This window comes from Ptychodera flava, chromosome 13, assembly GCF_041260155.1.
Source record: "Ptychodera flava strain L36383 chromosome 13, AS_Pfla_20210202, whole genome shotgun sequence".
NCBI lineage: Eukaryota > Metazoa > Hemichordata > Enteropneusta > Ptychoderidae > Ptychodera > Ptychodera flava.
Window position 1 is genome coordinate 5900985 of NC_091940.1, and position 22220 is coordinate 5923204.

A 22220-nucleotide genomic window follows, 5' to 3' on the forward strand; every position below is an offset into this window, starting at 1 on the left:
TGAGGCGTTCAGTATGTGACAGTGAGACGTGTGAAGAGATATTCCCATTGGCTTTCAAATTGGTCATTTCACAATTCATTTCATTCCATTTTATCAATCCACATGTACTATATTTGACTCCCCATTTCATGCTTATGAACTCTAACCTCTGACAATATGAAATCTGAAAATCATTCAGAATCAGTAGACTGTGGCTGATTATATTATTGGCACTCATAATCATACATCTTGGACACGCATTGCCCCACGAATCTCAGTGTTAACCCTTTGAGTGCTGTAATTCTCCCACCAAAATTTTTTGCAACATTTTACCCAATTTTATGAATTTTTCAACAATTATTTTGATATTTTAGGATCAAATGGATGTAACTTCATTGGCATGAGTTTTTGATAAAAATTTGGGGGGGAAATCTGAAAAAAAATGTTTTTTGCAACTTAAAAAATTTTCTTCATTATTTTTTTTATAGAGTTTGAGGAAAAATCTGAAAAAATATTGTTTGCAACTTAAAAATTTTCTGCAATATTTTTTTTATACAGTTTGAGGGAAAATCTGAAAAAAATATTGTTTGCAACTTAAAAAATTTTCTGCAGTATTTTTTTATACAGGCAACAAAAATTTACTTCAGCACTCAAAGGATTAAACAAGCTTGCATGACCAGCAAATATTATATATTATAGCCCAAACATGGGACTTTGTGCCCGAGGGTAGGTGACCATTTGCCCGACGTAAGGAGGGCAAATTGTCTCCTGCCCCGAGGGTACATAGTCCCTTGTTTGGGCTATAATTTTTTTATTACATGCCTCTCTCACACAATTTTCCCTCAAAATATTTAGGTTTATTTGCAAATGATAATCAAATGCTTTATTTCCATCTTAGACGAAAATCTTTTAAAAACGGAACGATTTTCATCATCGAATGGCGCAATGATATATTTAAACTATTGTTATGCGGGTTATCAATTTTTTTCTGCAAAATTTTCCAAAAACAGGGTTTCCTTTGCAAAACATGAACTTTCAACATTTTTACATCAAAAAGTTGTCAAGTTGAAAATAGTTCCAGTTCACTTTCAGTCCAATGATGACTGTGCGGCCCGTGACGTCACCGACGAGTTACCCATGAATCCTATGGAGCGCGTGACGTTCGATATACGAGGCATGTAATAAACAACTATATGTCACTTTTTCTGTTCAAGGTATGGTTATATGAATGCAGCACACTCTGTAAACATTTTATGTTATATAACAGGAGCAGTTTAGTTACCCATTCTCTAGAATTTCCATCCATGCCAGAAGTCGGGATTTTTTCATTTTAGACATTAACGTGACCAAAAAAGCCAATCGTGCAAACCTATCGTGTATCGTGCACGCCTAGCGTGTACGGACCTAACGTGTCTAAAATGTCTAACGTGTATGTCATTTTAGGTTTTCATCATGAGTCAAAATCTATCATGCCAATCGTGCAAACCTATCGTGTATCGTGCAAACCTAACGTGTACGGACCTAACGTGTCTAAAATGTCTAACGTGTACATCATGACTGTACCATTCAACTTATCTGGAGACCCTAAAATGACATACACGGTAGACATTTTAGACACGTTAGATCCGTACTCGTTAGGTATATGTACGATACACGATAAGTTTGCACGATTGCATGATAGACTTTGACTCGTTGATAACCTAAAATGATATACACGTTAGACATTTTAGACACGTTAGCTCCGTAAATCTTAGGTCGGCACCGTATACGATATGTCTCAAGATTCACATGATGGCCTACAAACACGGTAAGGTCTAACTCTATCATGCCAATCGTGCAAACCTATCTTGTATCGTGCAGACCTAACGTGTACGGACCTAACGTGTCTAAAATGTCTAACGTGTATGTCATTTTAGGTTTTCATCATGAGTCAAAATCTATCATGCCAATCGTGCAAACCTATCGTGTATCGTGCAAACCTAACGTGTACGGACCTAACGTGTCTAAAATGTCTAACGTGTATGTCATTTTAGGTTTTCATCATGAGTCAAAATCTATCATGCCAATCGTGCAAACCTATCGTGTATCGTGCAAACATAACGTGTACGGACCTAACGTGTCTAAAATGTCTAACGTGTATGTCATTTTAGGTTTTCATCATGAGTCAAAATCTATCATGCCAATCGTGCAAACCTATCGTGTATCGTGCAAACCTAACGTGTACGGACCTAACGTGTCTAAAATGTCTAACGTGTATATCATGACTGTACCATTCAACTTATCTGGAGACCCTAAAATGACATACACGTTAGACATTTTAGACACGTTAGATCCGTACTCGTTAGGTATATGTACGATACACGATAAGTTTGCACGATTGGCATGATAGACTTTGACTCGTGGACAACCTAAAATGACATACACGTTAGACATTTTAGACACGTTAGCTCCGTAAATCTTAGGTCGGCACGTTATACGATATGTCTCAAGATTCACGTGTTGGCCTACAAACACGGTAAGGTCTAACTCTATCATGCCAATCGTGCAAACCTATCTTGTATCGTGCAGACCTAATGTGTATGGACCTAACGTGTCTAAAATGTCTAACGTGTATGTCATTTTAGGTTATCCACGTCACTCCAATTTCTATCATGCCAATCGTGCAAACCTATCGTGTATCGTGCAAACCTAACGTGTACGGACCTAACGTGTCTAAAATGTCTAACGTGTACGTCATTTTAGGTTCTCCACATGACTCCAATTTCTATCATGCCAATCATGCAAACCTATCGTGTATCGTGCAAACCTAACGTGTACGGACCTAACGTGTCTAAAATGTCTAACGTGCAGACTTTTACAGTGTTTAGTCATGCACGTTTGCCTTACACGTTTGGGTTCTATAATGTACAATGGCATACAACTCCCCATAGCACGATAGCTTCAACAATGTGAAACGTGCATTTTTACCACTACTGGCCATAGCTCTAGAATTTCTCTCTCTCCCCCACATGTAAATTATCATGGTATTGGCATGCTATTTTTAATCAAAATATGAAATAGGTAAAAGGTATCAAGTGTTAAATTCTGCAAAAAAAACTTTTGATGGGAGTACTTGAAATGCATTTCCAGATATTCAACTTTCACCTATTTGAATTTAACGTTCATATTGCAAATATGAAGAAGATAGATTCAAATTTCAGGTATACCAATTACGCTATAGATATAGGCTTAGTGTTAATACTGTCTCAAATTTCACCATTCCTTGTATGAGCATCAGCAAAGCTTGCTATATTGAATGATGAGAACAAATTTTGGAAAAAGGGTTTGGCATCTTCAACTTCTTTTGATCAAGACATCAAATGATGCAGTAGACATGTGTCCTGTGATTTATCAGGAACACATTAGCAGATGCCGTACAAAATTCAGCCTTGATTATTCTTGCCGAGAGACTAGTACTTCCCTTGACATTTTTCCAAGCCAGCACTTTATCTCATCTAAAACAGCATTTGCACACCATATGGAAGCAGATGTCTCGCTTAGCTGTGCACAGGATGAAAATGTGTTGTCAGCATTGTGTAAAAGATGTGTAAGTTCATGCATGCATACATGCTTTTCAAATATGGGAGTACCACATATTTACAAAGTGTTCAAATTTTTATTGTATTTGAGCATTTACAGCAGTACAGTTTCCATGAATTCTGAAAATTATTAAAATAAGTAATAATGACAAGGCCATGCTTTTCAGCCCCTCATATTTTTGTCACATATGATATTACAGATGGCTGTAAGGTACAGCCAACAGTGATATTTTGAGCTTTTATGTCAATGAATCTTACATGTAGCTGTTTTATAGGTGGTCGTCCTTCAGAGGCTATTGTCAGTCATTCATTCATCATCTTATGGCTCCTTTAGAAAAAGATCATGGCCTACATGTACATCCTTTGACGTTCATTGGAAGGTCAGAGGTCAGAAGGGATGACCTCGTAATGGAAGTATAGTGAAATGTTTTAAGTTTGTGGGAAATTTTTCTCACAAACAATATTTAATATTGCATCATTTTCAGTCCTTCAGTCTGTAATCTCAGAAACTTATCCAGTAGTTTTGGTTTGCTGATTTCGTAGGATGAATTTGATTTGAATGTTCGTAAAATTATAATGAAATTTGCTATTTTGGGTGTGAAAAGATATTTTTGACAATGTTTTTCTATTGGCTGCTCAGTGGCTCACGAGTCATTAGATGAAAATTTATCAGTAGTATTACATTAGAAGTCTATACCAAATGCAGTGCATTTGAAAATTTCTAAATATAAAGAGTCTGGCCGAATAATCCGGTAAGATTGCATAGTACAAGCATATCATATTTAGTTTGTTCGTTGAATGATTCCCTCAGCCTGTGTATATATGTAGCATCAACCACAGCTGGAACATTATTGATAATGTAGATTACCCTGTCTAGTACAAAAAACATCAAGGGAGGTGTAATTATTTACAAGTCTTACTTAATGCAGAAATATGTGCCACTTTAATTGCTAGTGAAGTAAATCATTGTGGATTTGATACACAAAGCCTATGTACAGAATTTCCATCTCTGGGAATACCTGTAGGTTGATTTATATTAGAATCATACTTTTCCATTTTAAATATCTATCATGCTTCCCCTGTGATAGGTTATTTGCTTTGACTCTTTTCTGTGTTCCATGCTCAACTTGTAAATCACATAGTTACGTGATTCCAGGCAATTTTGTGTTGACTTAATGTCACTGAAGTTTGGTGCATAAATCTTCTAACTACAGTAACTCATGTGTAGCACTGAGCAGTTAAGCAATAAAACAAACATTTGAATAGAGATGTATTTTCATAAATTTAAAGTCATTGGACTAAATGATGTCAGGTTTCTAATATTTGCCTCTGAAGATAGCTGCATGTACATTCCATTTGAAACCTAGGACTGGTTAGTTTCCATAGCCAGGAAATATACTACTTGCAGCATGTAGTGATAAATTTTCCAACATGCGCAGAGGGTTATCCTGATAGACATGAAGACTGCAAACGGATGAAGCCTTCAAACTGCACCAATTAAAGTTTGGCACAGATGTTACAGAAATGATTACAAAGTCATGTCTTATACATGCGAACAGCAATTACTGAATGAGTTACATGACATTTGTTGTTAGAATATCAATTCTTACAATGACTTTCCATTGATATATCGCAGGTGCCACACATGCCTTGATTTGTTCCCAGCTCCTTTATAAACACCTGATATCATGTGTTGGTGAGCGGTATGATCACAAATCAATATATAAATTCTTTCTCAGACTTTACACTGTAGTCTTGTATTCTGTATTTGTCCAAATCACTGCTTGACAGTCTATTTCAATCATATATTTTTACGTTGTCTGCATCTGGTCATGATATAGCTAACTTTTCAAAAACTACAGATCCAATTCTAGATACAAAGTCAACGCTGTATTGTGACATACAGCATCATATTATGTAGTTCTGAGATACCTGATAGTACCTTCTGAAACAATAATTTGCCTCTCACATGAGCAAGTTGTGTGGTATGAAATTAGACGTACAGTGTACATGATGATGTCGACATCAATTTCAGTCCAATTCAAAGTCACTGCCTACAGTAACAATTTAACTTGCAGTCTGTGTTGATGCGCATAACACTGGGCAATTCAAAGGCACGTGGATGGTTCTAAGGCACTAATGAGGCAATAGAATAGGAAAATGTAGATTTGCTCCAAGTACGTATGTTGGCATATAAATATCAAAACAGAACAAATTGGAGGAATAAACTTCAGCAGACTGTTGTGTTAGAGTGGGAGGCTGTCCCGCAAATCATGTGGTGAACGTGATGGTAACTGCTGCCAGAAAAAGCCAAGTGAGTGGAGTCAGTCTCAGTTAAATGAATGTCTAGCATATACACAGTATTGAAGCTGTAAGGAAGTAACTGTCAACTGATATTAAATGTTGGGGCTTTATTTCACAATCGTCCAAACCAATTAAACTCTTAACCCTGACCTAATCCTAAAATAGACTCTTTGAGCTAATGACATTTGACTACTACATTACTTCTAACTTTGATCCAATGTTGACCTAAAGTTGATAAGCAAATTGCTTTGACTAATGAACTGTGATAGCTTTCAGTTTGCTGTAAAGTGTGATCACTGCATGGAAGTCCATTTTAGGTCTAATGCATGTGAATAGATGGGCTTGATGAGTTAAAGAGTTTATTCATTGGAGGGTCAAATCTCTAAAAGTACAGCACTAGAGATCTCAGAATGTTGACAATCTACATACAAGTTGGTTTTACATAGTCTTGGGTAGAAATATTTTAACAATGAGCAAAAATATTAAAGTGACCAAACACATAAAACTCTTTCAGCCTTTGCTTGCTTCACTTATACATTTCAGTAACTACCGGTGTTAATCCCTTTCAAGGAAATTTTGAAATTGAGCTGATCATAATATCCAAAATAATAAAATGAAATCAAATCTTTTATTCCTTTGTTTCAGTGTCAAACCCATTTTCTGTACAGTCCAAAGTGACAAGAATTATCTCATATACTTGTTATGCTAACTAGCCTGAATAATGCAGTGTTTTTGCCAACTAAAAGGAATAAGGAATATTGGTAAATGATTTGGGAACTCTTGTAACATTTCTGCTGTCCCCTAATCTAATTGCATTGATATACCAAGGGGAACCCCAGTAAAATGACTGGGGAACCCGGTAACATTTACCTGCATGCTTACTGCCCTTAGCCAAAACACTGTAATGATGCAACTCTATTTTCTCTGAAGACTGACTGCTCATCGTCATATCAATGTTCCTCCATCCAATGCATTCAGCAGACCATATTCCCTCTGTATGTTTATGTTGGTACTTCCCTTCAAAGGGGTACTTAAAATATTGTCAGGGTGATATAAGTTCACATGAACATATAAATACTTAATATAGAACATTTACATCATAACATTAATATATACTGACCAAAGAAAATGACAGGCAACGGCAAACTCCATCAGTAAAGATATACAGACAGACACATTGAAGAAATCATTGAATTCATCAAATTTTCTGTTGGAAAAGTTGTTCAAAATTGCTTGCCGGCAAAATGTTTCCCTTCTGCAACAAACTGGGGACGAAAGTATAGACTATGAAATAGGACTATTACAAAACTCATCATCAACATATTTGTAGTTTAATCCTATTTGAAATTCAGCAAAGCAGAGGTACCGTTAAGCCATATCATAAACTATTGTTGTTTGTACATGAAAGTTGGGTGTGTTGGGATTACAGCTAGCCTTGGATTGAGATTGAAGTTGGTAATTATTGATGTAGATTACTTTCATAGATGGTAGAAAATGACCACGCAGCAATTTTCTTATCTCAGCATACTTGCGATATATATATTTGAGCATCGTGTGTCGTGTAGGGGTTTTGGGCTGTTATCATGAGGTATCATTTGCTGTAATTGGCCTCTTGTGTGTGATATTGTGTCAGAGCGTGGCAGTGGTATTAAGAAATGATGATAGGCTGATTGTCCTTCTGTGGATTTTGAGGCAGAAGAGTGAACTTTCTTCAAACTCAGTGGAACATTAGAAATCAAAAGTTTCTTCTTCTTCTGCCATGATAAGATGTACTATCATGATCTCTTATCCTGCCAAGTTCATATTTCACCATCAGGTCAAGTTGGTCAAAACTAATGAAGTGCAACATGTCCTATATGGTACATTTTAACAAAAACTTTAAACATTTGAAAGCCCCTGCAAGCATATATTGCAAAGTAACATGATTTTTATGGACTAAAGCTGCTACACCATACCAAGCCAAGTAGGTGAAAATACTCTAGGTTTGGCTCAATACAGCTTTTTACTGTTAATTAGCAGATGGGGAAGTGATACAGTCTGGCAGGAAAAGGGATAAAATTGTGCCATATGCACTACAATTAAGAAAAATGCAGGGATATTAAACCCTACCACACACTGATAGCAATGCAGTTCAACCCTACCCTTGAAATTCTGTGAAATTTTTGCTTTGTACATACATGTATATTCTCTCAGTACAGAATACTGGTACAACAATTCATTGTACAATTTTGTTATAGCTGTTTCCCTTTCCTTTTTTGCACTAGCATAAAGCAGACAATTGCCTTGTTTTAGTGTAGTTAACATCACAATTAAATGCACGTTTAATGTCAGTGTTCAATAATGAGGTAGATGTGACATGATTCATACACAATATCTATCATGTCATTGGCACAGTCAGATGTGCAATACGGTACTATATGCCAGATATGTGCTGTTTTGCCATAATCCACTCACAGATATGAATGTTCAACTGAAAGAAGTGATGTTACTATCAATGGTAAACATCATCACTTGATCAAATCACAAGCACAAAATCACATTACTGTAGGTATAAGTCTCCTGCATAAGTGATGTATTCCATGGTGTTTCTGGACAATCACAACAATGTCTTGCATATTTTTTTAATTGACATAGTTTTAAGGCATCATGGCAGAAAATGAAGGGTTGGACTGCATTTTACTACTTGCAACATACTGGTATCAATCTTCAGGAGTACGATAGATTCGATAGCCAAACGCTAGGGGGATATGCTTGCATAGCCACAGACACATTGCATAATTCAATTTTGTCAGATCTAAGAAGGAGCCAGATGAGCTATGTGAGTCTCAGCTAACTGCACAATGCTTTGTGGATGTATTTCTAATTTATTCACTTGTTGTATAAGTCACTAATATCAAAAAATAAATTCCAAAGCATTATAGATGAGGTTACCTTTTTGTAAATATTACTTTTATTGCAATGTATATGCTTTGTCATTATTACCCTTATGCCTTAAAATTTTCACAAAACATAGTACAGTGAGTTTTTAAAATAAGGCAGTATGGTTAAAAAGATTAACGTAGTTCATGCACTTTTGAATATAAATGCATGGTGAGATGCATGTTGTCATAACATTTGTTGATGCTAGGTTTGTACTTGTGATTTATGGGACAAGTTCATGAAGGCGGTATTTTTATGATGTTTGAACTGATACATTGGAGCACATTAAGGTTATGTTACTTTGACATACGGTACACATGGTAATGCAGCAGCATAACTGTCTCTCATCAAACTGTCTTTGTCAATAAAACCAAAATACTGCATGCCCTGGTAATTCTGAAGATAGAATTTACACTGATTTACATCATAGAAATATTATTGAAATTTAAAAAGTGTAGCAGGGCAAGAGAAACTATAGGTAAAGGTATATTGGTAAAGGAAGTGAGAAAATATGTGTATTTGGCAAATATTCAATGATTATAATGACGTCTAGTAGACACACAGTCTCTCAAATCAACAATTTATATCTGACTTTTGAACCTGATCTCATCTGCAGGAGAACCTTTAGTTTATAGTACATTATTTTTACACACAGCTATCATATGAACTACAGAGAAGAATGTGTTGGCATATATTTCAAACCTACCGGGGTATAAATCACGATATGGCCACTTCATCCAGACATTAAATATTAAGTTGAGAGACATTCATTTACATGGTATGCTTGCTAAATCAGTTTTAGGGATCACATGAAAACCAAAGCTGGCATTGCAAATGTAGAGGATTAAACTCCTATTAGATCTTTTGCCATACTAACATCTAAACCAGATTGATTGCTACTTTCTCACCGATCAATGACAATGAATGACATTCGCACACTTTTTTGTTTGTTTTTGAACTCTATGAACAAACACTACGGTAGTTTAGTCTGTACTCACAATTAGGATGTATTCTACCTTAGCATACTCATACCGGTATATTAAGAGTACAGGAAAATACAAAGCAGGTCTGCAAGTCTTCAGCTAGTGATTTATCGCATTTGTACAACAAATAATCTGTTGAAGACTCAAATACAAGCCTTAGTGAAGTCTAATGAGTGAAAACAGTTAAACCTCACGGAAATGAAATGCATAGATTTTGACTGAGTGGCTCTTTATTAATATTTTATGTTTGAATACCCACACAAAAAAGCAGATAATTCCACCACTCATCTTCGGCAAGAAATGCAAGTTTTCATCCAACAATGTACTTCCTTGACTTCTTGTCATTGAGAAAATGTGAAAGTGTGGAAATAGTACAGCTTACCCCAGAAATATGATTTTTAATCCTCAAGGGTATTAACATAGTGATTGAAATGAGCATGTTGTCATGATGTGATCTGTACTTTTTAGTCCCTTTTGCCCCAAATACCTCAGATGTCATTGTAAAAAATTTCACCTCCTAGTAGAGTGCATTTCACTTTGTATGAAATTGAAAGGGACAAGAGTTGCAATTTTGATAGTTTTTCACGATTTTTGTTTCACAAACCCCCACACCCCCGAATTTCAAGTAAGTAGGCCCACAATCACCATTGATAACAATGGGTGAGGCCAAACCATCGTAGTGAAATTTAAAATCAAAAGTATAAACTTGGCAACACAACACATTGTGAACAACAATATTTTTTTTCACAATTTAATTGATACCTCATTAAGGAGACAATTGCTGGAATCGTTGACAATGTTTTCAACACCTTTGTTTTGTATTGAACAATTACATTTATGCTTCTCTGTAGGTGTAGTGAAAGATAATGTATTAGCAACTCAGCATAATTATATTATATTGTATTACATTATATTGTTTTATATTATATTATATTATATTATATTATATTATATTATATTACATTATATTATATTATATTATATTATATTATATTATATTAATTACATTGGTAAATGAATTCTGGTTTGGACTAAAATTTGGTCATGCCTGTTAAATCAAATATTGCCTACATACAGCTGTGTTATCAAAGTGGAACACTTGACATTATGAAATGATTTTGCGCGTAAAACAAGAAACTGTTTTACAAACAGAAAAAATTTGTCAGAAATACATCTAAAGCTTCAGTAAAAGCTTTGTTTTTGTGAGTACTGTAAATTTGCATAAGATTCTTGTTGTGAAGAAATGGCGTGTCCTCGAGATAATAATGAAATGTATGAATGATGTAGTCTTGTTATGAATTTGTTGATGGTGTATTTTTTTATTCTTTGACCATGATTGAATCACAGTATTATTCAACCAAAAAAAGCAGAAATAAACCAAGTCCCTAGATTGAGTATTGTTATTTCTCAAAGCATGTTTTGTAAGCGGTTTGTCAAGTACATAGTTGGAAATTAATATACCCTTGAAGGTAGATAATATAAAGTTTAAGGGAGAAAGATGTGTTCAGGAAATTTATCATGGCTTTTCTGAGGTTTGACTGTGATTCTTGACTATTCAACACAATTCAACCCAATTTCTTTCTGTGTGTAAATTTTACATACTGTATGCTTTAAATGGTAATAGCATGTGACTACAAGCATGTGACTGTGGCAAATGGCCAGTAGAGCACTGAGGGGTTTAAATTTTATGTCCAGATGGTGAGATGCTTCAACCACTGAGAGCAATTAATTCATCCAGACCATCTATTCAAACCTAAAGGATTTAGCAAGGCCAGATCTACTTTTGCAATATCTCCAAGGCTTTTACAAACTGATAATCTTACTTCATGTGGTATATTGTCACAACAACCATAGCTTTTAGTATAATTGGATAAAAATCCAGAAAATGAAAAGTGCAAACTGATTTGATTAGAGAAATTGCAAATTTTATCAACTGCTTAGTTACCTAACTTGTGATCAGAAAAGCAAAACGAAAACTTCATTTTGCAAAGTTAGCAGATTACAGGCAAAGATTGGATCTAATTCCAACATTTCATTCAATGGGAAAATAATAACATATCTACATTGCTGTTTGAGACCAGGGTGACTGTATGTCAGAACATTTACCAAATCAGATTTAGCATTCAACTATAGAATCTGATGTAATACTCTCACTGTCAAACCCACTTTCATTCAATTACCATTCCTGCTGTTAATTATGAAACATTCCCCACCAGAGTGTAATTAGGGCTTATACACTTGTCTTGAATTTCATTCAGGTGGACAGTTCCAATCAATCCTCTCCTGTAATGATGACATTTGGTGTTATAAATAGTGTTTCTAAAATATACAGTCCACAAAGGAATTCAAAGGTGTAGGTGTAATATTTTTCACCTTTTTGACATGACATCGCATTAAGTGCTTCCCCAAGGCCCTCATGCTTGCAAAGTGAAAGAAGTGATATTTGGTATTTCAGTCAACTTCTTCTATTGTAGTGGGAAGGATCTGTATAATTTGTTGATGGTAATCGTATCCTGAGAGTCATTGCCCATTGTTTTTGTACTGAAAATCTCAATTAAGTTGCATGGACGTTGAGATAATGATTTAATCATTGTTAATTAGTGGTCTGTTAAAGAAGGAAGTGGGTTGTAATTCGTGTTAAATTTCATAATATATCTGTGAATACACCATTATGTGTTTCTGAATTGGAATTCTCATCAGGCTATCAATTCTGAAGTGGCTGGGACATATCTGTTATCTATTCATCGATTCAAGGATAATATAGAATGTATCATGTCTCAGAATCATAGTTGTCTATAATCCACTGAGAAGAACACATTATGTATTTCACTGAGACAGTAGCCTCTGGGGTATACTGTAGTCTAGTATCTGTATCAACATGTACATTTAGGTTTCAAACTAAAAGCTACACTTATGATCTTGAATTTAAAATACAAGAACAAATGTTGAAATTTGCATAAAGAACAACAAATAGAAAATTGATCACAGATATTAACCTTCACTTGTGGTGATTGCCTGCATACGACATCCTTAGCTTTCATGACATCCAATTACAGCATACAATTGCTTACAAATGGTCATTTCATCACTGCCGTACACTAACAGTGGAGTTCTTCCTTGTAATGTAGGTTTCTATCTGTAGTTCAAATTTCAAGACAACAGGCAAGATGATGCTGTTGGTTTACAGAGTCTAAAATAAACAAATTCATTTTAAATTGTTAAGACAGAGAGAAAGGCCAAGATTAGTTGTACTGTTAAACCACTGTGTGTGATATCATTTATTTGATTTTTAAAAACCTAATTCACCATCAACAAACAATGAATTAGGCAGTATTACATTGTGGTAAATTCCTTGTTTGTCAGATAGGTGAGAGCTTTTATCAACAATTAAAACTTGGATAAACTCTTGCAATTTACAAACATGTGGCTTTCAGGCACCCTGAAAAATATGTACAAAAGATGAAAAATATAATGTTACCGTAACAGTACTGTAGTTGAAAAGTGCACTAAATAGCATTTTCAACTTCAACTAGTGCTGTTTCAGTGACATTCACTTATTAAATGAAGACATTAAGATTATTTTCTTCTGGAGTTCTTCAGAGTTTAGTTATCTAACAGTACCGGGGTATATATTTGTCTTGAAATGAAAATGACATGTTGGGGTTAAAAAGCAGTTTTTTGTTGTTCGATCATATCACTCAAACAGTTCAGCATCTTTTGTTTATCAGATTTTAACAATGACTTATTAAAATTAATCTAAAACTTGTCCTCAAAGGATGCATTTCATTGCAAGATTATTATGAGAATAATTCTCATTAAATTCAATGAATTCAACAGCAGTATGCCACTTACATGTCATCATGTATTTCAAAAGTCACAACATTTTCATTTCTTCTGGTCGGTTTGTTAAAGAATCAAAGAATGTATATCCCTTCACCATACATCAAAACAGACAGAGTAGACTACTAAATTAAAATTCAGAACTACATTGCTTGGCTTCTAGAGTAAAATATGGCATTAATTTCTTCTTTGTATGGGTGTGTTACAGCTCTTGGCAATAAAGGCATGTACCCATTACGTACTGCATGAGTGCATTCAGGTATGCCGCCCATCATATTAAGAAGAGTGCCCAAGGGAGGATATAGCTTTGTGAATACAAATCAGACATTACATTTGAGATATAGTTGAATATATTCGTGATATTCTTCAGCTTTCAAAAGTTTTGGATGATCAAGAGACTTATTTCATGTTTCATTCATGTTGAAGCTCAGAGTGGTTTTGTCTACCATGTATGTGCCTCAAAATTTCAATTGATATCTGTAATTTTAAATTTAGTTGTCTTATTTCAACATATCTTGCATGGAGTGATAGCAATCACACCTCATCATTTCCCATCTACTGTAGGTATACTGTTAATGAATACGAATTCCTAATAGTGATGCCAACCTCAAGCTAAGTTTGGTTATTAAATGTGTTGTTCTATCATGGCTAATTCAATGAAATATTTTGAAGAATTATAAAACAGGTTTGGTCACAATGCAAGTTGTAAGTTGAGTATTGCTAGGTATCCAGTATGGCTGAACAGCGAAGGCTTTGCATTTTATGTCTAAAGTCATTACTAAGCATTGCCTGAATGAATTTCATTGTCAGTTAAGCACAAGGCTACGTTTTTGCTCAATGGTGTGCTTTAAGTTGGGATCCATCATTAATAATTACATTGATTTATTATTATTATTATTATTAGCGTTTCAAACACGACATGGGCTGATAGAAATGCCATTATAAAAATTACCCTTCTATGCTGCCTACTTTTATACATATACACTGACAGTATTTCCAATCAGCCTTACACATTCAGTACTTCTTTAAGCCACAGACCTCATTTCAAGCTAGATATAGGACTTGTCAATGAACTATCTCATCCCGTCTGTAATCCTCATTGTAACTTGTGAAAAATTTCATTTAATCAGCGTGAGTCATTACTTGTCTGGTTGCCATTTCATTGTAGGCTTTCAGCTAGAGTAGCAACAAAATGACAGCTTTGCTACAATCCTATTCTATTTAGATATTGTCCCTCAGATCAATTTGCAGCAATTGGCCAGCTTCCTATTAACCAAATGAATGTAATTTTCAATGACTTCCTTCTAATCACACCATATGTAGCATAGTTCTTCAAATTTTCCATTCCTCTGTCAGGCGTTTGGTACACTTCAGTCAAATTACATGATGATGAATTGCTCTCTTCATGTTGTGTGCTGTTCACAGCTCTTTGGAAACTTTAAAAAGTTAAATGGATAGATACAAAAATATAAAGAAATCAATTTGCTGATTGTTTAGGTAAAATGTCTGGTCATAATTCTCAAACGAGAGAACAAAATCCCCAGCAACAACAGTATCAGTAGATGATCCTCTTCCTCCACAGCACATACACCCACCCACACACACATACACACACATAGACACATACATCCACACATACACCCACACATACACATACACATACATACACACACAATTCTAAAAGACAAGTAGGCTGAATAAATGGCCACCAAGTCATGGAAAGAGTATTTTATGATTTTACATAGTAAACAATAATTGACCATGCCAGTCCTGTAAAACCTTCCTCAACCAGGATAATACTGTAAAATCATTAAATTTCATGGGGATTTAATTTGTATTTTTTGATGTTTAAGGCATTTCATCAGGATTTAAGTTGACTGTTTTTGCCAGTAAAACAACAGATTTTATTGCTATTTAACATTTTCTGTGGGATTAAGCAGATTTTATGTTTCAGTGAAAATAACGAAATTAAATCACAGTGAATAATTAATGCTTTTACAGTAAAACAGTCTGTTGTCCAGTCTAGTTTTGTGAGTAGTACTGCATTGAGGTTATACCGCTGACTTTAATTTAATAAGTGTTTTTTGGTGGAGTACCCATGGTACTTGTATGGTTTCATCACATGGAAGCAAATTGTCAAGGAGACATGACAGATCATAGAAAAATAATCAGGCAGCAGACGTCTATATGCTTTCCAGTAGTTTTAGTCCAAAAGCAATGAGTAAGCAAACAGCCACCCTTAAAATTGATCCGTCACCACCAACTTGGTCATTTCATGCGCCTTCCATAGTCACTGAATGAGCTAACAGCTGTGTTATAATCATGGCACAGAGCAGTTCATTTGTATTTTAGTAATTTACAGCTTAATGTAGTACGCACCTTTAGGTGAAAAATTAACGCTTTTGCTCAAACTTTCCTAAGAAACCTTTCAACCATTCTCTTACCAAATCAGAAATTAAAATCAGGGGTCACAGTGAAAAGTTTTGTACTAGAGAAATTGCCTAACATTTACTGATATTTGAAATTCAATATGGCTGCCATCCCCATGTTAACTTCTGGCGAAAAATAAAATGTTTGATTTTTGAAAAATAAGATGTTAAAAATTTTCCTTACTTGAAGAGCTTTAAAATGAGCCCCCACGAGTTGCAGACCAGAAGACTATTGAAAAAGGTTGAGTCCAAATACCATATGTCCCAAGGTGCATTCTACCTCCACCACATACATATCAGCAGTATAGGCGCATTCATTGATTTTTTTCAAAACAATGAATGAATAATGCTGAAAGAACTGCATGTGCACAAGACTTTTCCTACATAAAAATAGATTTCCCCCCAAACTTGTGAGCCATATATAGCATGGTTATTGACGTGATTCATGAACAGATCAATGATACCCTTGAAAATCATGTTGATAACTGTATCTGTAATAAGTTACCTTGTAGGTAAGAGTAATGATTCCCAATAAGATTGTTGATATGTTTCACACTGCGGGAGATAATCACCATGGCCTTACCTAAAAACAGAACCCAATTAAGGTGAATTTCCTTGAGGAGGTATCAAAATTAAAGGCAACAGGTCTTAAAATAAGTCAAATTGTGAAACCATTGGAGTGCAATTCCCCCTGAATTACAGATGACACTGAGATTTATGCCATCTGACCTTTTGTCTGCTCTTTTCGATACTTCCTAATTATCTGCAGTATGGGCAGACCTTCAGAGAGAAAAACATAATCAGCAAAGTATGTCACCTACTGCCCTGTTGATGTCAACGGCAAAGAAACCGTTTCCTGCATTATTCAATCCTTGAACTATGAGTTACTATACTCTATCTACGGTACATAACTTGTGTATCAGTTGTGTACGGAAAAAAGGGGGAGAAATATTAATAAGGAAACATAAATTGTAGATGTACAAAACTAATAAAGTACTAAACATGCAAATGAAGTCTGTACTTATGCCTGGTCATCAGCCTCCTCCAAATACTGTGTGTAATATGTCCAGTTTGTCCAGCAAAATATCCTCTGGTCAAATGAAATTGTAAGAATATATGCTGTTGTTGCAGTGTGTTAAATATATTCAAGACCCACTTTCCATCCAAGAAGCTACAGGCTTTGAATCCGTATTTCTAAGTGATGTTCCATTCTGTTCAGGGCACTTTATTGAGTGTATTACAACAGAATTTCTATTCCCCTGGGCAGAATTCTGAGCCTGTGGCCATTCAGATCATTACAAGACAAAGTAATCTTCTACCGGTGAGGAACTCTTTGAGAGAGTGCATTATTGATGAAAGGTAGCTGTACATTCTGAGTACATGCAGCTTTGGGAGATCTTTATTGACTCCTTAGAGCTGATCATCTGAGGGATCTGTTTGTGAATTTAATTTCAGCTGGAAGGAGAGTTTGAATTCAATCAGTGACAAAGCTTTGCATGTGTGAATTCTCAGTCCTCGTGGAAATCTGAATGTGCTAACAAATTCTGTTTCAAAGATCGTCAATGTGCATCAACTTTACTGTATGTTACAAAGATTGATTCTGTTGGTCACAACTTTGTTTTTAACCCTAAAGAGTTTAGCAGTCACTCAGGTCAAGCATTTTTTGACTGAATGAGTTGAAAATAATCACTTTGAATATTGTGTCAAAATGAAAGCATGGCATGCTGTTTTCAAACATTCTTATGACAAGATAGTGTGAAAGAGGGTTTTAAGATCATAATTTATCATGTACATGCAAGCATATCACACATATGCAAGCATATCACACATGACTCAAATTTCTCTCACATTTGGCAGAACAATGAGATAGATAGATGGATAACGTTATTACCCTTATTTTATCAAATAAATGTACAGAACATGGGCTTATAGACATGTACAGAAGTAACAAGATAAAACGGAAACAGAAAAATCACACTTAGAATGCTAATCAGAATCTGTTTCCTTGAGATATCATGATGACATTAATCGGTAAATTTGTGAAGTGATGCAATCTAACAATGTCAGCTGGTAGCTGTTTCATTCTTACCCTATTATGCTATACCTGGACATTTGAACTGTACACCAACAACATCATGACTTGAGTTTTTTCTTTCAAACATCATTAAAAACATAGTCATCATCACTTATGTATTGAAGTTACATATCTTTCATTTTCGTTTCAACTGATTTTCAGTTAACTAAAAATAAAGATTTTCCCGGCCCAAACAACAAAGCTGATGTGAATTCAACATATGTTTCATCTCCAGGTTCACCTTGGCAATACAAGAGATAAAGAGAAAATAGTCGGATACATAGGTGTGACTCAACTGCAGTCAGGAAGAGGTAAGGACTATGCAACTAATGATGTCATCTACTGGTATATGTTATCTGGTTCAGGGACTTGATTTAATATTTCTCTGTACCATCAGATATGGGCAGCATTATCATTGAATACATACCACACACACAATATCTGTGTTTGTCGTAAAGTGTAATAAGATTGTTGTATATCATAATTCTTGTTGTGTCATTTATTCTCATGTTTATGATCAACTGCCATCACTTTCAGTACAGTAAATGTGATACTTCTTTTTGAGTGTGTATGATGCACTTGGTCCAGTGGGATTGTGTATAAAAGAAATTTACAAACAACGATAGACTAAAGGTTTCTAGCAAGATTAGACAGTTTTCTACTGTGTTGAAAGTTTAATTCTACTCTCATTGTTGATTTCTAATCTATTTTGTAGATACGTGTTAATTTTACTTTTCATGGCAAGTTTCGTCAAAATAGGCAACAGCAGTATACCTGTTCAGTATTGAAATTCCTAAGAATTGCTGAAGAATTTTGATAAACATACTAGTATTTCTTAGAAAGGGAATATGATGTGAAATTGATAAGGGTTCTGTTTGGAAAATTTACACCTTGTTCTGCTCTACATGTGTGGTACTGAACATAAATTAGTAAACTTTCAAATGTTGGTTGTTTTGTGTGTGTTTCGTTTTGCAATCTATTCAATATAGCCAACTCACATTCAGTACTCCGATACAGGTTGCACAAATTATTTGTATAATTGTGATCTTAATCTTTCACTGTGTGGAGGTGAGTTTTCTTTTCTAAAAGAATTTAGGGAGTCTATGCAGTTAGTTACATACCGGGTATTACAAAATTCAATGTACCCGATCGCCAATTAGCCAAATGCGAAAGAAAGTTAAAAATGGCTACAAAAATTCAAGTTTGGCGAACATAGTGGCTAATGAATTTTTCCTGCCCAGGTGCCACCTCAACAAAAATATACAGCTATAAACAATAAAATGTTGTAAGATGTCGAAACAGTTTACCCTCCTTCCTACAAAGTTGCAATGTATTGAAACAGTTTACTCTCCTTTCTACAAAGTTACAGTTCCCTGGTACGTGGAGCGGACATTGTTGCGTTCCGTCTGCGGTACATAGAGGCTTTGTTTTGCCTCCGTGAGTCCCGTTCGTCCTTCAGTCTATCTAGAAGTTTTACCTACTTTGCTAGAATCAAAATTTGGCCTGCAACTACTCAGTTTGATAGTAAAAACCGTAATTTAAAAGGGAAATTTCACAAACGGAGCAATAATGCAAAGGAAGAGGAGAAAAATTGAGGTTTTCTGAAAGGTCAAGTCTAGGTCATCTCATCATGTGACGTCATGCATGAAGACCCCTTAAGTGTACAATTATGGTTCAAAAGAGCCACCTAGGGTGGGTCAATAGTTAAATGGCATTCAGCTTGACTGTCAGTTTTAAATTAAATTTATTAAGAGTCATTGCAAAGGGATATTGTCAACAGTAATTGTAGTAAGCATATCCATTGTCAAATCATCACATTTGTGAATTGCAATTTTGCATGTAATCATTAAAGCAACAATTCATTAAAATTGTTAATTCGGTCTATTTCAAACTGCTATAACTTATAAAAGAAATAATGTGATTCTGAATTATTTTAATATTTTTGCAGATTCGACCAGTTTAATGATGTAGAAGTAAACATCACTAGACATTTCTTGATGATATCAAAATATCAAGTGAAAATATATCTGTGTTAAAATGTTATCATAATCATTAAAACAATGTATACTCTCAAACAGTGAGTAATTTAAATGAACATATATCATTGTGTCTTGTTTTACAAGAGTTGTGTTTGGCTAAACCCTTTGGTCTCAAGAAAAATACTCAAAATGCTATTCAGCCTGCTTGATCACAACTGTCACATACAAGTAACACCGGGGCCAATTGTATCTACACTGCCAGTGTGCTACTAAATGCTTTCTCCTGCACCATTTTTTTTTATTCTTGTGGCTGAAACATTTTGGTTATGGAAGACTGCATAAATTTGCCGCATGAGAGGCTTGTAGCTTATGACAAGCTATCATACTGTGAACACTAAATGAATGCCGTAGAAATGTTCTGTACCTGTTGTAATATACACTTCACTTTGCTACCAGATTTTTAGAATTCAATTGATACCTTATTTTATTTCTGGTGGTAAAAGTTTACCATCTGAAATGAAAAAGTATTTCTATCCTAGAAATGTCATAAAAACACAGATTATTCAATACAAACTGAACAAATATTTTTAAGGGAGATCGATTTGTAAAATTAGGAACTATCAGAATGCGGAGAAAGCTGTAATTGCCACGCTTAATTGAGATCATAAACTGGCTAAAAGTTGCTCAAAGTGGCTACAAGATTTTTGATTTGGCTAATCAGTTGGCTAATCATTTTGGTGACTTAGGGGGAGCCCTGGTTACAAATATGATATTCATTAATTTAGGTTTCACATTAACAAAATTATTTCTATTGTTTACCACTGATTGGGTAGAGCCATTTGTATAGTCTTGTTGTCATATCTTTCAAGTCCAGTATCAACAAGAATTTGCTGGGTAATAGTTTTGCATTTAATTCTATGAATGCCAATTTCAGAGAATAGGCAGGCGTTTGTGTATAACATGATGATAGTAGGATATAGTGTCTGGGATTAGACAAAGTGAGTACTGAAAGCACGGCATCTCCCAGATGGAGTGTCCAGATAGAAGTGCTCTATTTTCAGACTCTGCATTGTTCAAACTGAAATACATCTATGCTGACTATTTTGACTGTTTTTCAACCATTCACTTAGTAACCATGGCAGTATTTTAATATCAGATAGCTTTGGAGGACATGGTTTTCTGACAGGCACAGATAAAGGGACATTGAGAAAGTAATAAAAAATGTAATATCATTTCTGAGAAAGCTAGTTTAAAACCCTGCTCAGATTTGGATCCATCACTACCACTGCATACAATAGGAAGTGATTTGCTTCAACCGGCAGCTTCCTCAGAAACACATTTCAGAATTTTTACATTTTCATTTACCAAAATGAATGAACAGAAAGATTACTTCAGATGCGATAACCTCAGATATATGAATAGCATCAAGTCAAATGAATTTCATCGTATTTGTCCTGTATTGGGAGGTGAAAAAAGCTACAAACTGCAATGGGTTTTTGCTGTATCCAGTGAAAGAAGGTGATTGGATGCTATGCCTGCATGGTCTACCCGTAATAGTACCAGTAGGTCACTGAACTTGCTATAGCAAATAGATATTGAGCACTGTGTACCGGTATACCTGGTATGTTCTACAGTCTAGCCTAGTGTTAGACATTCTATCAACTTGAATACACACAAGGAAAAGTGAACATACACAAACCTTTAGCATCTTGTCAATTCAAACCTTGCAGCATAAGTACAACCTGAAATCAAATCCGGAGACAGGCTGTAAATGATTTCTCACGTAACAGCTCTGATGGAACAGTCTGAGAGTTATTCTATAAAAATATATGGTGCTGGCCAACACATTGCATTTCCTTTATGGATTTGTCCTTCTCATAATGTCACATGCCAGCTCCATGTAAAATCTGCAGTAACACTACAGATTAGACTGGCAAGACATGATTTCCACACATTCAAAGGTCTAATGCATGTTTTCAGATGTCCTGTCATTAATTGACGTGTCTTTAGGAACTGCAAAAGTGTTTAATGAGGATAGTTGTCCATCCAGGGCCTAGTCTGTCTCGTCTTTCTTACAGTTTTGAGGAAAAGTTGATGACAAGTGATGTGAAAACAAGGAACAGCCCCCTAGTATG

The 22220-nt window shown here is 35.1% G+C and overlaps 1 protein-coding gene across 1 annotated transcript in view; it reads left to right on the forward strand.

Moving 5' to 3' along the window:
• The window catches only part of LOC139147246 (sphingomyelin phosphodiesterase 3-like), a 97297-nt gene that overhangs the window by 45168 nt on the left and 29909 nt on the right, over positions 1-22220 (forward strand). The window contains exon 2 of the mRNA XM_070718271.1: positions 18342-18417. Coding sequence (XP_070574372.1) covers positions 18342-18417 — 76 coding nt within the window. The remainder of the gene's footprint in view (positions 1-18341; positions 18418-22220) is intronic.